Below are 15317 nucleotides of genomic sequence, written 5' to 3' on the forward strand. Positions count from 1 at the left end.
ATGTGTGTGTGTGTGTGTGTGTCTGTAAAAGAGAGAGAGAGAAAGACACGTGTGTGTGTGTGTGTCTGGTATTGGACAAAAGCACAGACACCAGAGGACTGGGGAAATGAAAGGCAGCTGTGTGTATGTGTTCACAGTAGGGTGTAGGTCACTTATTGTAGAAAAGACATTTTTGTGAAAACACACACACACACACACGCACACAAGGTAGCTAGTTGTCTTGATGCCTTGCTGTCCATGCTGTCTCAGAAGGTAGTATAGTGATGAAGGTCTCTGCTAGATATGAGAGTTATTAGCATTAGCATGAGACATTAGCTATTAGCATTTTCACCCAATAAAGTAGGCTAGATTACTGACCTATGACTGGGTACCCTTCTGCCTCAGAATCCTGTCTGAGTAGGCAGCATGTCTTACGTTTCAGACACAGCCAATACTATGCAACACCAATCTTTACTTGGTAATGGATGATTCCTTTTATTTTCCAGGTGGAACTTGCACTTGTGAAATTGGGTTTTGACGTTTGTCAATGTTCGCCCACCATGTGGACGACTTCTATATAGCTTACAGCGTATCACATATTCTCGTACCGCTACACTAAATACCAAGGATTGTTACTTGCTAAGGCTAATTACACATGGAAAAACAATGCAAAACAGGAAGAACTGACCCGTTGACCAGTCCTGGGTATTTCCTGGGAGTTTACAGCACTCACTTTTTTATGCTAGGCCCAATTTCATGTCTCCTCTCTTATTAAATGAAGAGCAAACAGGCGCTCTGTATTCCTGCATATGGATTTGTTTTTCATTAATGCATATAAATCCATGTGAGTGTGTTGTGAGTCAGGGCTCACGTGTTTGGAGCCGGGTTCGGGTGGGTCCAGAGTGTGCGCGTGTGTATGAAGTAACGCACTCCCGGCGGTGCTGAATAATACTGTCATGTTTTCATGGTCTTTCCAGAACAAGAATAGGCAGCTCTGTCCCAGGTTTTTTCCCAATGCCTCCTATCGATCTCCTATACAAACTCTTACATGACCAAAAACAGTATCGGTATCTGGCCGCCACACGCTTTACATAACAAATGAGGGTGTGAGAGGAAACACACACACACACACACACACACACACACACTTCCTGTAAAAATAAAACCACCCCTCCTGCTGCAGTGCGGCCAGTGCGAGGTCATTCCTATAAGAGCAGTGTCATTCCTGTGTCACACAGTGTGTGAGCTTAAGAATAATGCTCATACACACCATTAATAAAGCTCTAGGGTTGCAGGACACTGACATGGTCAAATGATGCTGTAACTGTGATAAACATAATTTTATTAATGGAACTCTGAATAGAGTTTGGATAGAAGCAACAGGCTGTCTGCAGGGTATGTCACACACACACACACACTCATACAATATGAACAAAAGTATTGGGACACCTGCTCATTTATAATTTCTTCTGAAATCAAGGGTATTAACTGATTGAGCTGTGGAGCTTTATACCTCTCTAGGCCACACCTGGCATTAAGCATGGTGTCTATAGGGTCATGTTTGTTTAGTTGTTCCTTCCTTACAGGGACTAGACAATCTGTGTGTGCGTGTGAATTAGCTGTGCTTTCACATTGATGTCTGTTGAAAGTTAAAGGTTCTTGCCTTTTCCTGTAAAGTTGGAGATATGAGGTTTCAGAGCACTTTTAGACTATGTACATAGGGCTGGGCGATATGGTAAAAATACTATATACTATATACTATATACTATCACAATATTTAAAGCCTTTTTTTAGCAATATATATCACGATACATGTAATCACAGACACATCAGTAGCAACAGATTATTATAAACTACTATTCAGATCCTCTCCCGTACTGAATACAGTGATTTATACTCAACATCTGCTGCTCTTCATCTAATTAAACCAGTCTAATTACACTGTTTGTAATGAAACCTACAGCTAAACAGTGTTTATTAGCACTAACAGTATCCTCAATATGCTTAGAAAAATAATTAGATATTTAAAAAGTCTATTTTCACTATAAAAAGTGTTCACAGGGGGAGGATGAGAAGAACAAAGAAAAGAAGAAAACTTTATGGCGGGGTGGGCGATATGGCAAAAAACTACTATATCATTAAACTCAAAGACAATACATGTTATGTATAACAACATTCTGACATCAATGAAATGCACTAGTTGTGCCCAATTTTAAAACTCCCCTCAGTTATGCTTTACACAATACTTTTCCTCATTACATCCAATTAAAGAGGACTAATTATGCTCTTAGAAATAAAATATGCAGTTGGTATATGTTTAAGTGCTGCCAATAGCCACATTATGTTTGGATAAAATTACTAAAATTACAGACTATAGGAGACACCGAGCCTCAAAACAGGTTTATGCTATATTGAACAACAGTGAGTTAAAATCCCTATTAAACCTGAACCTGCATTCCTAATATTTACTGGAACACTACACCCTTAAAAATTAAGGTGCTTCAAATGGTTCTTTGCCATGGATGTTATAGAAGACCCACTTTTGTTTCCATTAAGAAATGTTTTCCATTAAGTAAGTCTGTAATAGAGATGGGTGAAGAGTGTGAAGAACCTTTTTAAAGGTCTGAAAATCCTTTCCTTAATGTGCTTCTTCTATGGCATCACTCAAAGAACCATTTGAATCACCTTCATTTTTAAGAGTGTACTCCTAAATTTTAAGAGCAGCATTCAAGAGACTCCTTGTATGTGAAAATGTGAAAACAGCTCTTATTCTGACTCTGACATGAATTTCAGGCGTTTTCTGCTTGGTGTGTTTCAGGCCTGCAGACTGACTCTGCTGAGAGACCCAGGTTTCTGGGAGCTGAGAGCAGTTATGTAAAAGGAAACTCCTCTGAATGCATGTGCTAATTGCAAATGACCAACACATTCACTCAGAGTTCCCCTTCAGTGAGCTGGCACCACGAGCCCTCTGGCACACTCATACATTCACATACTGCTCTCCACTGTCCCTAATTGGACTTGAAAGCGAGACAAACCCTTGATTTGTGTCTAGATGGACAAAGGGTTTTAGAGGGAGAGGTGAAAGTAGTCCCTTTAGCTGACACTCTTCTGAACACTCTCTAACCCTGACTTAGCACTGAATGATATATCATCTATAATTAATGCTTTTACACTGTAATACTGATTTTCAGTTTTAGCAATATAATAATCAATAACGCAAGTTCAGTTAATTACAATGTAAACTTTTTGCCGCATGCTTCAGACCATTTTGAAAGTTTTCAAAACTTTTTGATTGGTTGGCATTTTCAACACTGTGTAAGTAGAACTAAATAGAAGAAATTAGACTAGTCCAAAATAAGCCATTTCAGGTTAGCATTAGCAGTCAGGAAGATTAATTCACTTATTTATTCACTTTTCACTTGTTTTCGGTGATTTTATATATGAAAAGGGTGTCTTCCTTTGGCAGATAATTTTGCGCAATTCAAGAAATAACTATATATACTATATGAATTCAGTATGAATAGTATGTAAAATTACTTTAAAAAAGTTAAAGTGGTCTAGCGGAGTTAGGCTGCTCCATCTCAGGTCATGCTGGCTGCCATCAGCAGCTGGAGCCTGAAAGAGCTCAATTGGCCTTCCTCTCTCCAGGTAAGTTAATGTCTCTCTCTCCCCTGTACAGAGAAACGGTGTACAGAGACTGCTGCCTATTACCTGACTTGCCTTCCTGTGCACATTAAATTTCAGCAACACCCTATTCTAATCATTAGTTATCAGTCCTTATATCATATCCAACAGCTCTTGCAGACATTGCATTTTATGTAAGTATTGAGAAGCTCCTACTTTATACTTTTCACTCTATGCTGTGTTTAGGACAATCTATCGCTCTCTCACCCACACTCCCACTCTCCCTCCCCACTCCCCATCCTGTCTCATGACCCTCATACCAGATGACAGCTGACAGAATCTGTAAATTGGATGAAAGGTAATTTATCCTGAATTCCTACATTGGAATGGAATCCTGGGAGGGGAAAGTATTCACCTACGATGGACAAATTCATGACCTCATGTTGGGGAGTGTGTACAGGGAGATGAGTTATCACACCGCTGACTGTGGCTTTGAGATTCTGTGGTTATCACTCATGTTAAACTGAGAAAGGTCATCACCTCTGTTTTCGAGAGGTTGTTGTTGTTCTAAGCAGTGATAGGTGGGGTGTGTGTGTGCTCAGGGCTGATACACTGATGTAAGAATAAACGCGTTAAACTCTAGCAAGAGCCAGACAGCGTCTGAAGCAGCAGGTCACCTAGCAACCAGCATCTGTGTTCACAAAAACATTACACTGACAACAGCCGCTGGGAGTAATGGTCCTGCTTATAGTACACAAGCATGCACACATACACACTCACTTGCAGGCACACACACACACACACACACACACATCATAAAACAGCAATCCTGTCTTTCCAAAAAGTTACATGATGGAAATGTTTTATTCATTAAATGAATTAAGAAGCATGAGAAGTGCTCGCTCTCTGAGGTCATGGTCGTAATCAAGCATAACATCACAGACATGGAGTAAAATGTGGTCTGATCGCTATCATAATTATATCAAGAGCAAGACCACCTGGAAGTTCCACAATGCTTTTACACAGAGGTCTGTTAGCTGGTGCGATGGAGCTTTCCCCTGAGTGTGTCAGACTGCCTAGCAATGCCGCATTACATTATAATAAAAACATTCCTGATGTTTTTATTATAATCATTAATAATATATGAAAACACCAAAACCACTTAACCAATACCAAAGCATTTTCCAGTGCAGCAGTGCATGACTTCAGAAATCAGGAATCTCAGAAAGTGGAATAATCCAAAATTCCCCCTTAGTGTTGTGCAAAACTTAATTGTCTTAAAGAAACGTTTGGTGAAATTGATTGTTGCTAAAGTGTAATAACTTCAAGGGTTCACTTACTTTTTCTAGCCTGCATTGTGGATGTTTACTCATTGTGCTCAATAAAAGACATGAACTGTTGGTGTGTTATTAGTTTTGTTAGACTGTGTTTGTCTAGAATTGTGATTTAGAAAATAATCAGAACAGATTTTATTAGTTATCAGTGCAGAAATCCAGATAAATTCAAAGAGTTACTACAAATCCAGATAATTACAATGGATTTACTTACTTCGAGCCTGCACTAGGAAATGTAGGGGATTTCACCATTTCAGTTTTACTTACTTTTTCCAGTAAACTGTGGATGTTTACTCAATGTGTGCAAAAACAAAATCATGAACAGTGCAAGCTTTGGTGTGTTATTAGTTTAGTTAGATAGTGTTTGTCTATAATTGTGACTTCGACAATGATCAGATATTAGTAATATTCAGCCCAGAAATACAGGTAATTCCTGCAATTGTACTTACTTTTTCTAGCCTGCACTGTAAATGATTACTCAATGTCCTCAAAAAACATGAACAGTGCAACTTTTATTTTCGTTAGACAGTGTTTGTCTATAGTTGTGACTTAGAAAATGATCAGATCACATTTAATCATTAATGAGTGCAGAAATCCAGGCAATTCAAAGTGTTTACTTTCTATTTCTTGCAACTATTTATAGATTAGAAATTAGTCTTGAGCAGTAAGTGCATAGATTATACCTGTATATCCTACACTGAACATTTGTGCATGCCAACAAACTATCATATACAGTAAGTCTGACTAGTTAACACTTCTAAATGTACTACTAGACATACTAGACACTGAAATATGCTGTACCTGTGCTCTGAACCATAACTCTGTCTTCTACTGACAGATGAACTGAAGCATTTACTGTTCTCTATTCTCTAAAAACTAAAAAGCTTCTTGTTATTGTCTCCTGTTTCCTTATATGTAATTCTTCAGGTGTGTGTGTCTATAGAAGCTCACTTTACAAAAGACAATTGTTCAGTCAGTTAATCCTAAGACTTTTTTATTCGAAAGGTCAGAGCCCTCAGTACCCTGAGATGAGTCATGAACGAAAGGATGAATGAATGACAAATCACTGACATCCTGAAGGAGTCATTCCAATACGTTTGGCAGTGTGAGAGTGCGTGATTGGACTCGCTACCTTTACAGACGAAGCACTTGATGTGGAAGTGTTTGTTCTGCACTCGCAACACCTCGCCCTTGCAGGCCTTGCCACAGTTCTGACACGGGATGGGCCCGCTGTGGGGCTGCCCCTTAGACTGCTCCAGGGGACCATGCACAGCCTGCTGCTGAAACACTGCAGGGGTGAGAGAGAGAAAGAGAGAGAGAGAGAGAGAGAGAGAGAGAGAGAGAGAGAGAGAGAGAGAGAGGGAGTGAAGAGAAAGAGAGAGAGAGATGGACAGGCAGAGGCATGGATAAAGAGAAAGCAATAGAAAGTGTGTTAATCAATGTCAAATATAACACTTTGAAAGAACATGTCCACACTCATCCCACTCATAGCATTTGCACACTTGTGAATCAAGTGGTATAAAGTAACAAATTAAGTAAGGGTATATCAAATTTTAAAAATGACAAAAGTATTGGGACACCTGATCATTCATTATTTCTTCTAAAATCAAGGATATTAAAAAAGAGTAACTGTCTCTACTGTCCAAAGAAGAAAGCTTTCTACTAGGTTTTGGAGCACTGCTGTGCGGATTTGATTGCATTCAGTGACAAGAGTGTTAGTGAGGTCAGGGTGTTGGATGGATGATCACCACCCCAACTCATCCCAAAAGTATTGGATGGAGCACCATCCTTCCAGAGAACACAGTTTCACTTCTCCACAGCTCAATGCTGGAGGCTTTATACCCCTCAAGCACATGCGTGGCATCAGGCATGGTGGCAACAGGTTCATGCTTATCAGCCCCAGAGTCCTATTATATTGGCAGTACACAGACTGCATACTGCATTTGCACATCTGTATTAATGATGGGTGCAGCTTAAAGTAGCAAAATGCATTCATTAGAAAGGGGTCTACAAACATTTGGATATGTAGTGTTTAACCATTTTGTTTTCACTGTAGAAGGGCGGACAAACGCACAGCAAGAGGATGCCTGTAACATGAGGTCATCCGAGAAAACGGGGTTAGGATTCTCACAATAGCACCTGAGAATGCTGGTTTCAGCTTGCCATCGATGACAACGCGGCTCTGGTGTTTACCGTTTCTTCTTTTTATTCAAACATCAAACACAAATCACGAATAATTAAAATTCTCCTCCAAAATAAACAGTAACAAAGCAGACAAATGGAACTTGCTCCGACCCTGAAGGAGTAGAGAAGAAGAAGAGGACGTGCTGCTAGATCCTGAATCATTCGTCTATATTTAAACCAACCAAACCAATTCACAGGAACAGGCATCCCAAAATACACTGTCTGAGAATAACTAAAGTGCTGAAAGCTCCACAAAATGATATACAATTTTGTAGGACAGGTGTTTAGATTTAACCAATAATTCAAACTGATATTTGATTATGTATTTCTTGAAATCCCAACAAGCTGAATGTTTAGGTGATGCTGGAATACCCCACAAAAATATCTGCATTTGATCCATTTCACTGCATCTGTAACACCTCTACAAATCAACCTTACTTTTTTCTTAGTCCAAACTTTTTATAAACAGTTATGTATCGTTATGCACATAAATAAGCCATAACATTGGTACCACCTATCTAGCATTGTTTAGGTCCCCCTCGTGCCATTAAAACAGCTCTGACCCGTCCTCTGAAGGTGTCCTGTCGTATCTTGCATAAAGACATTAGCAGCAGATCCTTAAACCCCTTAAACAGCCCATGGACCACCGGCAGGCCGAAAGTGTTATTACAAGCTTTGAATATCAGAGAACAGCCCCACCAATTTGTACAGAAGTCCCTGTAGTTACTGAGTAATACACTTCAATGTGTGTAATAAGCCTTGCTGCATTAAATCCTAAGGGGTGAGGTGAGGGGTGAGGTGAGGCCTCCATGGATTGCTTTAATGAGCCTTGACCGCCCATGACCGTTTCACTGGTTCACCAGTTGTTCTTTCTTTGGAGCACTTTTGGTAGGTACTGACTCCCTGATGGTTCCACTGTAACCAGATCATCAATATTATTTACTCTTTATTGCTTTTTTGTAAATATACAAGGAAAATAAGGGATATTAGCATTGTCTCAGAAATCCCATAGCGTGCATCCATGAAGACAGTTACCAAAGAAGCTTGTAGGCCACTTCTTCAATGATTTATGGAGCCTACATGCTGAAGGTAAGGTAAGCAGATTATGTTACCTTCTGTAATCGTTTGTAGATGTTAGGGATGTAGCAGCACATGTAGTTCAATATGATTTTGATTATTTTATTTGCTTGATTCTACAACGCTCAAGTTTGGTACTACACAAAATCTGTAAAAATTCAAGATTGCCCAGAGTCGTAGTACCCTAGAGACCTAGTTCTGACCACTGAGGTTGGATTCCATGACAGATAATACACAAGAGACCCTCAGAAGAGTGCAAGTTTTTGATACTGTATTATTCTCTTATGCTTGGATGTTTTTGCCTCATGTTTTCTCATGTAGCACACTGTAAAGAGCTCAGGCGCAGGACTTTTTCTGTCAGTTGCTTGTTTGGAAAGGGCGCAGAGCAAAACCGGTTTCAGTCGGACATCCCTCTGCATTCTGTACTGGACGGTTGTGAGGGCTGTTCTCTTAGCTAATTGTTCTTTGAGGCTTAGAGCTCACTCCAGCGCTCATTCACCGAGCGGCATCCGCGTAAAGCCGGTCTGACAAGTGTGCTGTTCAGAAACAGAGCTGCTGGGCTTTAATTAGATAAGAGAGCTTTGAGAGGGTTCTACGTGAAGCTTTGGTAAGATCACAAGGAAGAGCAAAGATGAAACACTTTAGAGAACATGGTGGAGCAAAACAGATCATTCAGAGCAGTTAAAGGATCTTGACAAACTGGGCTGATTGGAAGAATACCTGATTATAGTGCTGTACAGCTCATCCAGAACAAGAAACGTTTGTCTGATAGGGACCTCTTCACATAGCTTTTCACTGTGTTCCTATTCAGGATGTAAAAATATGTGATTTTTGATATTTTATATATTTAAACTAGGGGTGCACTGATCTGATACTCAGTATCAGCATTAGTACGATACCGGCCAAACTCACTGGATTGAATATCGGAAGGAAATTATCACTTAAATGCATGGTTCAAGCGTACATGCTACATGCCTGATAACTCAGGATCAGTGTAACTTACAGACAGATATGCATATTATTACAAGCAGCAATACTTACGACTATAAAATCTAACCATAATTTTATAGACTTTACTAGCAACACCTCCAACTACAAGTGTGAAGGAAATTTATGGTCAAGACATGGTCAAATTTGTGCGAATATATAATAATAATAATAATATTTACATTTAAATTAACTTACATGGCATGTGTGACTGCCTTTTATAAATTCTTTGGAATTTTAGGCAAATAAACTATCCAAAAATCATGCAAAATTGGTCTAGGGGTCTAAGGGTTAAGAGAGGAGAAGAGCTGGTATCAGCAGATACCTGTAGTGTCTGTATCGGTACTGGACATGAAAATATGGCATTGTGCCACCCCTACGTAAAAAAGTGTTTAAGGCTACACATTTCTTAGTTCGGTTTAGCTTAGGAAAATGCTGATTTTATTAGAAAAATCAAAGATTGCAAAGTAACATGTTCTTGTGCAACATAGTTGTCTTCTAGAAACCTGAACCATAGCAGGCCCCAAAACTAAAATATCAACAAAAAAGTCACAGTATAAAAAGAGACCATTGGAAAGACTGAGGGGTGTATCAACACTTTCAGATCTTTCAATGCTGCACTGAAATCATTACTCCTTTACAGTATGTTTACCCGACTGACACTGAAATACCAGGCAACATCAGTATTGGCCATTTCACCACATTTCATTTGACCATAAAAGAAGTGTTTTCTGCAGCTGCACCTCAAGACACAATGGGGAATGTTTACAGGCCCCCTTTTGAGCAGATGATTTCCTGTCCTGAAAGATCAGGTACACTTGTTAAACAGCAGTGGCCACGCAGCCTTAACCCAACACAAACACATCTCCTCCAGTTCTGAGAGGGCCATCAGAAATCAACCTGCTCCTGCTGCCAAGCTTGAGAGGATTCATGGCCCTTCCATTCCATTTGCATTGTATTATCCAACAGCTCTTTTTGGCTAGCTCACTGTGAAAACAACACTGAGCACAAAACTGTTTTATGTCCGAGCAGATACTTCCAGATTACGATCTGGAGATCCAGAGGTTTTCCTCTGACAGTAAAGTAAATGGAATGGAAACAGGACTTAAACGACTGCAATGTGGTTACTGGAGTGATGCCCACTGTTTGATGGTGCCTACAGGAGCCCACTACCGGTGTTCAGCAGGAAAGCATGTCTCCAATAAAGACAAAAATGTTGGAAAGGTCAGGCAACCTTATAAAAAAATATTTTTTGAGGTTAACTTCATTCCAGGAGAAAACAGGAACACTTCACGTATATTAACACATGCTATATTGTGTGGTTACTTACGCAAGCCAGCAGGAAACATTACTTTTTCTCCCAGAATAAAAAAAAACTTTCTCTAATACATTTAAATTGAATTCAAATTAAGCCTGCGATAATAAGAAAATCGGAAAAGTCAATAAATAATTTATAAAAGTCAATATTTTCACTGACTGATTGATTTTCATTCATTGTTTCTTCTGAAATCAAGGATATTATAAAACTTTTATCCAGCATTTGTTGAAGTTACTGTCTCTACTGTCCAGGAAGCTCATCCTACTAGATTAAGCACCTGTAAGAATTTAATTGCATTCAGTGTCAAGAGCATTAGCGTGGTAAAGATGTCGGATGATCACCACCCTACCTTATCCCCAACTACCCAGCTCATTCCAAAAGTACTGAATGGAGCACCACCATCATTCCAGAGAACACAGTTCCACTGCTCCACAGCTCAATGCTGGGGGGCTTTATACCCATCTCGCCAACGCCTGGCATTAGACATGGTGCCAATAGGTTCATGTTTATCTACTCCAGAGAGTTCTATATTATTGGCTTTGGCTTTATAAGCTTTGTGTGTGTGTGCATCTGCACATCTTTGTCAGCAATAGATACAACTTAAAGTAGCTGAATGCATTAATTAGGAGGGGTGTCCACAAACATTAGGACATATAGTGTCTAACTGCACATTGCGCTGGCAGGATAGCAGCATTATCCGGTACGACTTGTAAATAAGACATATTATAGGTAATTAAATGGAAAACAATGCAAAATGGTCTAATTTCAGTAGACAGTTGAGCCCTGGTCATTTGAGCGTTTACTATTTTGTCTATGTGGTTCCCAGTTCCCATGTCTGACTACAACCATGATAAAGTGAACAGTGACTAACTTGACAACTAATCAATATCACTGGGTTCAATTTGCCACACAACTAAACCGAATCACTGTAGTCCACTTAAATTTGGCAGGACCAATCCATATAGTCTATGAATCTAAATCATCATCTCCTGGAGCTGAGGTTATGGTTATAATGCACTGGTAGGAGCTGGTAGGAAGGCTGTCAATATGTTACACTCAGGCTTCTCTATTACACTGAGCTGTGTGGCACAAATGTTCACGCCATCCATCAACTCCTGCTCACTGTCAAAGACCCTCTGGCTTCACCTACCAAAGGTCACCGCATGGGAGCAACTGGACAAAGGCAGCGCTGCATAATGGCACCAACACAGTCCGTACACACGCTGTCACATATCCACACACACGCCTATGCCCTTGTCTTTGCATAGTCCTTGTGTTTCCTGAGCCCGCTTGGTGTGTGGTGTCAAAGCTTTTCATCTTTAGGCAGGATTTCTATAAATAGGAGGTCGTCTGAACGCAGGGGGGATTCCATCATGCTCTGCAACATTCCAGAGGGCATCTATATGCATGACCCTCCTTTTCCAGCACTCGGGTTACCACTGCAGGGTCCTTCAGTCACCAAAGCCACCAAGATACCTTCTAAAGCAAGTTTACGAATGGAGGACAAGATAACGAAAAATGCAACCTTTTCATTCACATGGACATGAAAATAATTCAATAATAGTGGATGACATGTAGTTTTCACAATAACTGTTTTGCAGACAGTAATTGCAGATAATTCAGACTGTAGCAGGAGGCCCCCACACCACCAACGAGTATGAACAAAGTGTGAAGCTATACTGTATGTTCAAATGGTTATAGACACCAGGCCATCCAAGTTTTTTGTGAAATCAATAATATCCAGTGGTATTAACAGGGAGTTTGTTCCCCTTTGCTTCAGTGTCAGCTGGTTAGGCTTTACACTACATTACTGTGTGGGAACATTGCTGTGAGGATTTAATTGCATGCAGCAACAAGAGCATTAGTGAGGTCAGGTGTTCATGTTGAACCATTAACCTTGGATAACAAAAAACTCTCCAACCCGTCCCAAAGGTATTGGCAATACTTCTTTACAGGGACTAGACAAGCTGTGTGTGTGCATTTGCACATATGTGTCGGAATGCATTCATTACAAGGGGTGTCCACAAATTTTGCATACCTAACAAACACTCCTTCTCACTGTGTATTGAACACAGGACAGCAGTGTTACCCAGGTATTTGTAATACTGGAAATATGGCATATTATAGGTAATTATATGTCATTTTATAATACGGCATATTATGAGGTAATTTACAGGGAAATCAATGCAGACAAGCTATCAAAAAAGCATCAATAGCACAGACTAACGCTTATGTGAGCAAACTGCTGTAGCAAAACACTGCTCCAGAAGTGTGAAAGGGTATCCACTATAAATATACCAATACAGTTTAGCATATTGCATTGTATAGCTAAAATAAAGGGTTAATGCATTAGCTTGTCTCTAGAGTGTTAGATCAGAACACTCTGAAGTCCAGCTTTTGTTTTAAAGATTTACATTACATTACATTTACATATCCCACCTCTCTGGAAGGTTGCAGGAGTCACCTGCATATTGATAACAGTTCCCTCATATACCACATTTAAGAGTGAGCGAGACAGACCTGGACCTGTTCCTAATTGGGGTCTAATTCAGTGCTACCTCTGTCTGAACTGTACTTTTATGGTGTTGATTGCACTAATAAGCTGAAATTGAAAACATTAAGACATTTCTGAGAGGTACATTTTTGTTCACTCCTTCTTTTTCTTATGTTGTTAAATCTAATTCTGAATACGGAGAATCGTCCCGCCCCTCAAAAACAGGTAATGTCTTCCACATAAGAATGAAGTCCGAACCCTGCACCTGTCTGAAGTTCTCTATAGTGCCTTACACCTCAAAAGCCTTTTTTTCCATTCAGGGGCTCAACTTCACAGATTCGTTTCAGTTACGCCTGGCATTTGCACTTAAAGTGACCCTGTGAGGCCTGAGTTCAAGTAGAAGCTGGTGAATCTGTCTGATCTCACCAGTGGACGTCTCGAGTGTGGGCAAGAGGAAATGAGAAACAGAACTGAAAGAGCAGATGAAGAGCACTGTTCAGTGCAGTTCTCAGTGATGCATCTGATCAACGTGATTTAATATGATGCCTGGAAAATGTTCATGCCTTGCAGTGTGTAATTGCATCTCGGAATTACGACGGCACTCATGTAAACACTTCATTATAATGACAAGACCTCAGTTAGACTATACAGTTAAATACATCACAGAGAGATAGGGGCAATTACAAACGTAGTCTGTGGCCTTTGCGCTGCAACTCTGGAATGCTCAGCTGCACACCTCACAAAGGAAGCGAATGTACAATCAGAGATCACACCCAGTACTTTGGGCAGTCCACGTGCTGTAGCAGCTGTTTATCTGCCTAAAATACCACTGCTGCTAAAAGTTGTTGCATAAGCAGAGACTCTGCGAAAGATCTCATCATCTGATAAGCTGCTTGTCATTGTTTGCAAACTGCTGATTAAAAACCCAGCTTGGCGCTCAGCAAATGCAGTCCATTATGCTACGGTCGGTGATGGACCAACCCTGTTTTACAGTGGATGTTTATGTCCAGGACAAGAAAACAACAAGGCAAGAGATTCTCACATCTTCTACATCAAGAGAGATGAAAGCAAGGACAGAGCTTGCGGTCATAAACTTTGCCGCTGTGTGTTTGTAGGTCACGCGGACAACGATACGCAGTCACTGCAGTGAAATGTAAGGTTTTCTAGGGTAAATCACACAGTCTTCAGAAACATGCCATGCCCTTTTTACATTATAGCCCTACATGCTGGCTTAAATGGGTCAGAACAGGAGTCTCAGGGGGTAAAGTAAAGGGCTGGCAGTGCTCATGCTCAGTCAGAGTGATAGAAAAAGGTGCAACCTACACAAAATAGCCACAATAAAGAGCCACTACTGTAACATGTTTGTAGATCTGTAGAATAGCATGTCCATTTGGGGCCTGTATGGATTTTGTCAGAAGGTTTTGTCCTCAGATTCACAGTGGCCCCACATATGGATGACCACCAGGGTTAGGGATGGGACCTGGAGGGATCAAACATGGGCCCTGGGCCAACATCTGGGTTGTACACCGAATACAGTTAAAAACACTGATTATCTTCATCTACAGGCATCTGTAGTGGCAAGCAAAGGAATTTACAAGAGCCAAATTGAAGTAATGGATAGGGCATCTCCAAAACATCAGGCAAGTCTTATGTGGAATGCTGTGGTCCAAAAGTGCTCTAAGAAAGGACAACCGAGCAATAGTGTCATGGGCACCTTAGGCTCAAGGATCTTTAAAGGATTTGCGACTAATAATATCACAGGATACCTTCAGAGGTCTTGTGGAGTCCATGCCTTGAATGAGCAGATCTGGTGGCACAAGGGGGACTCACTCAGTATTAGGCAGGTGGTTGGCCCACCTTGCAAACTACAATGTGACTGGTAAGGCCTTCATCCCAGCTCCTGGAGGCCTAACCATTAGGAAAGCTAGAAGGTCCTGGGGGTTCCCCACTGCTTGCAAGAAAAGCTCTATGAAAGAAAAACAATTTGAAAAGCTCCAGAAGAAACTAAAAAAAGCAAACTTCAGACTCCAAATGGCTGATCAAATGCATTTGGGAAATATGAGAACTGTGTAAATGTAATTTCCACCAGAACTATTCCTTTAAAAGGAAAAAGTAAAGGGACATTGGAAATCTATAGCAGGTGGGTTTAGCCTTCCATGCCACATTCTTGAAAATGGATGTAAATGACCTCGGAATAGTTAAAAGTTAAAGCACAAATTTCCGACCCTGGTCCTGGATCCAACCACTCTAATTAACAAGCCTTTCCAGAGCTCAGCCTGGAGTGTTAGAGCAGGGTACCTCCAAAACGTGCAAGGTAGGG

The 15317-nt window shown here is 40.5% G+C and overlaps 1 protein-coding gene across 5 annotated transcripts in view; it reads right to left on the reverse strand.

Moving 5' to 3' along the window:
* ablim2 (actin binding LIM protein family, member 2) overlaps positions 1 to 15317 on the reverse strand; it is a 96443-nt gene that overhangs the window by 59145 nt on the left and 21981 nt on the right. For all 5 annotated transcript variants that reach the window (XM_072667990.1, XM_072667986.1, XM_072667987.1 and 2 more), the window contains exon 2: positions 6070 to 6225. In XM_072667990.1, the coding sequence (XP_072524091.1) occupies positions 6070 to 6225 (156 nt within the window). The remainder of the gene's footprint in view (positions 1 to 6069; positions 6226 to 15317) is intronic.

Source organism: Salminus brasiliensis, chromosome 22 (assembly GCF_030463535.1).
Source record: "Salminus brasiliensis chromosome 22, fSalBra1.hap2, whole genome shotgun sequence".
NCBI classification, from domain to species: domain Eukaryota; kingdom Metazoa; phylum Chordata; class Actinopteri; order Characiformes; family Bryconidae; genus Salminus; species Salminus brasiliensis.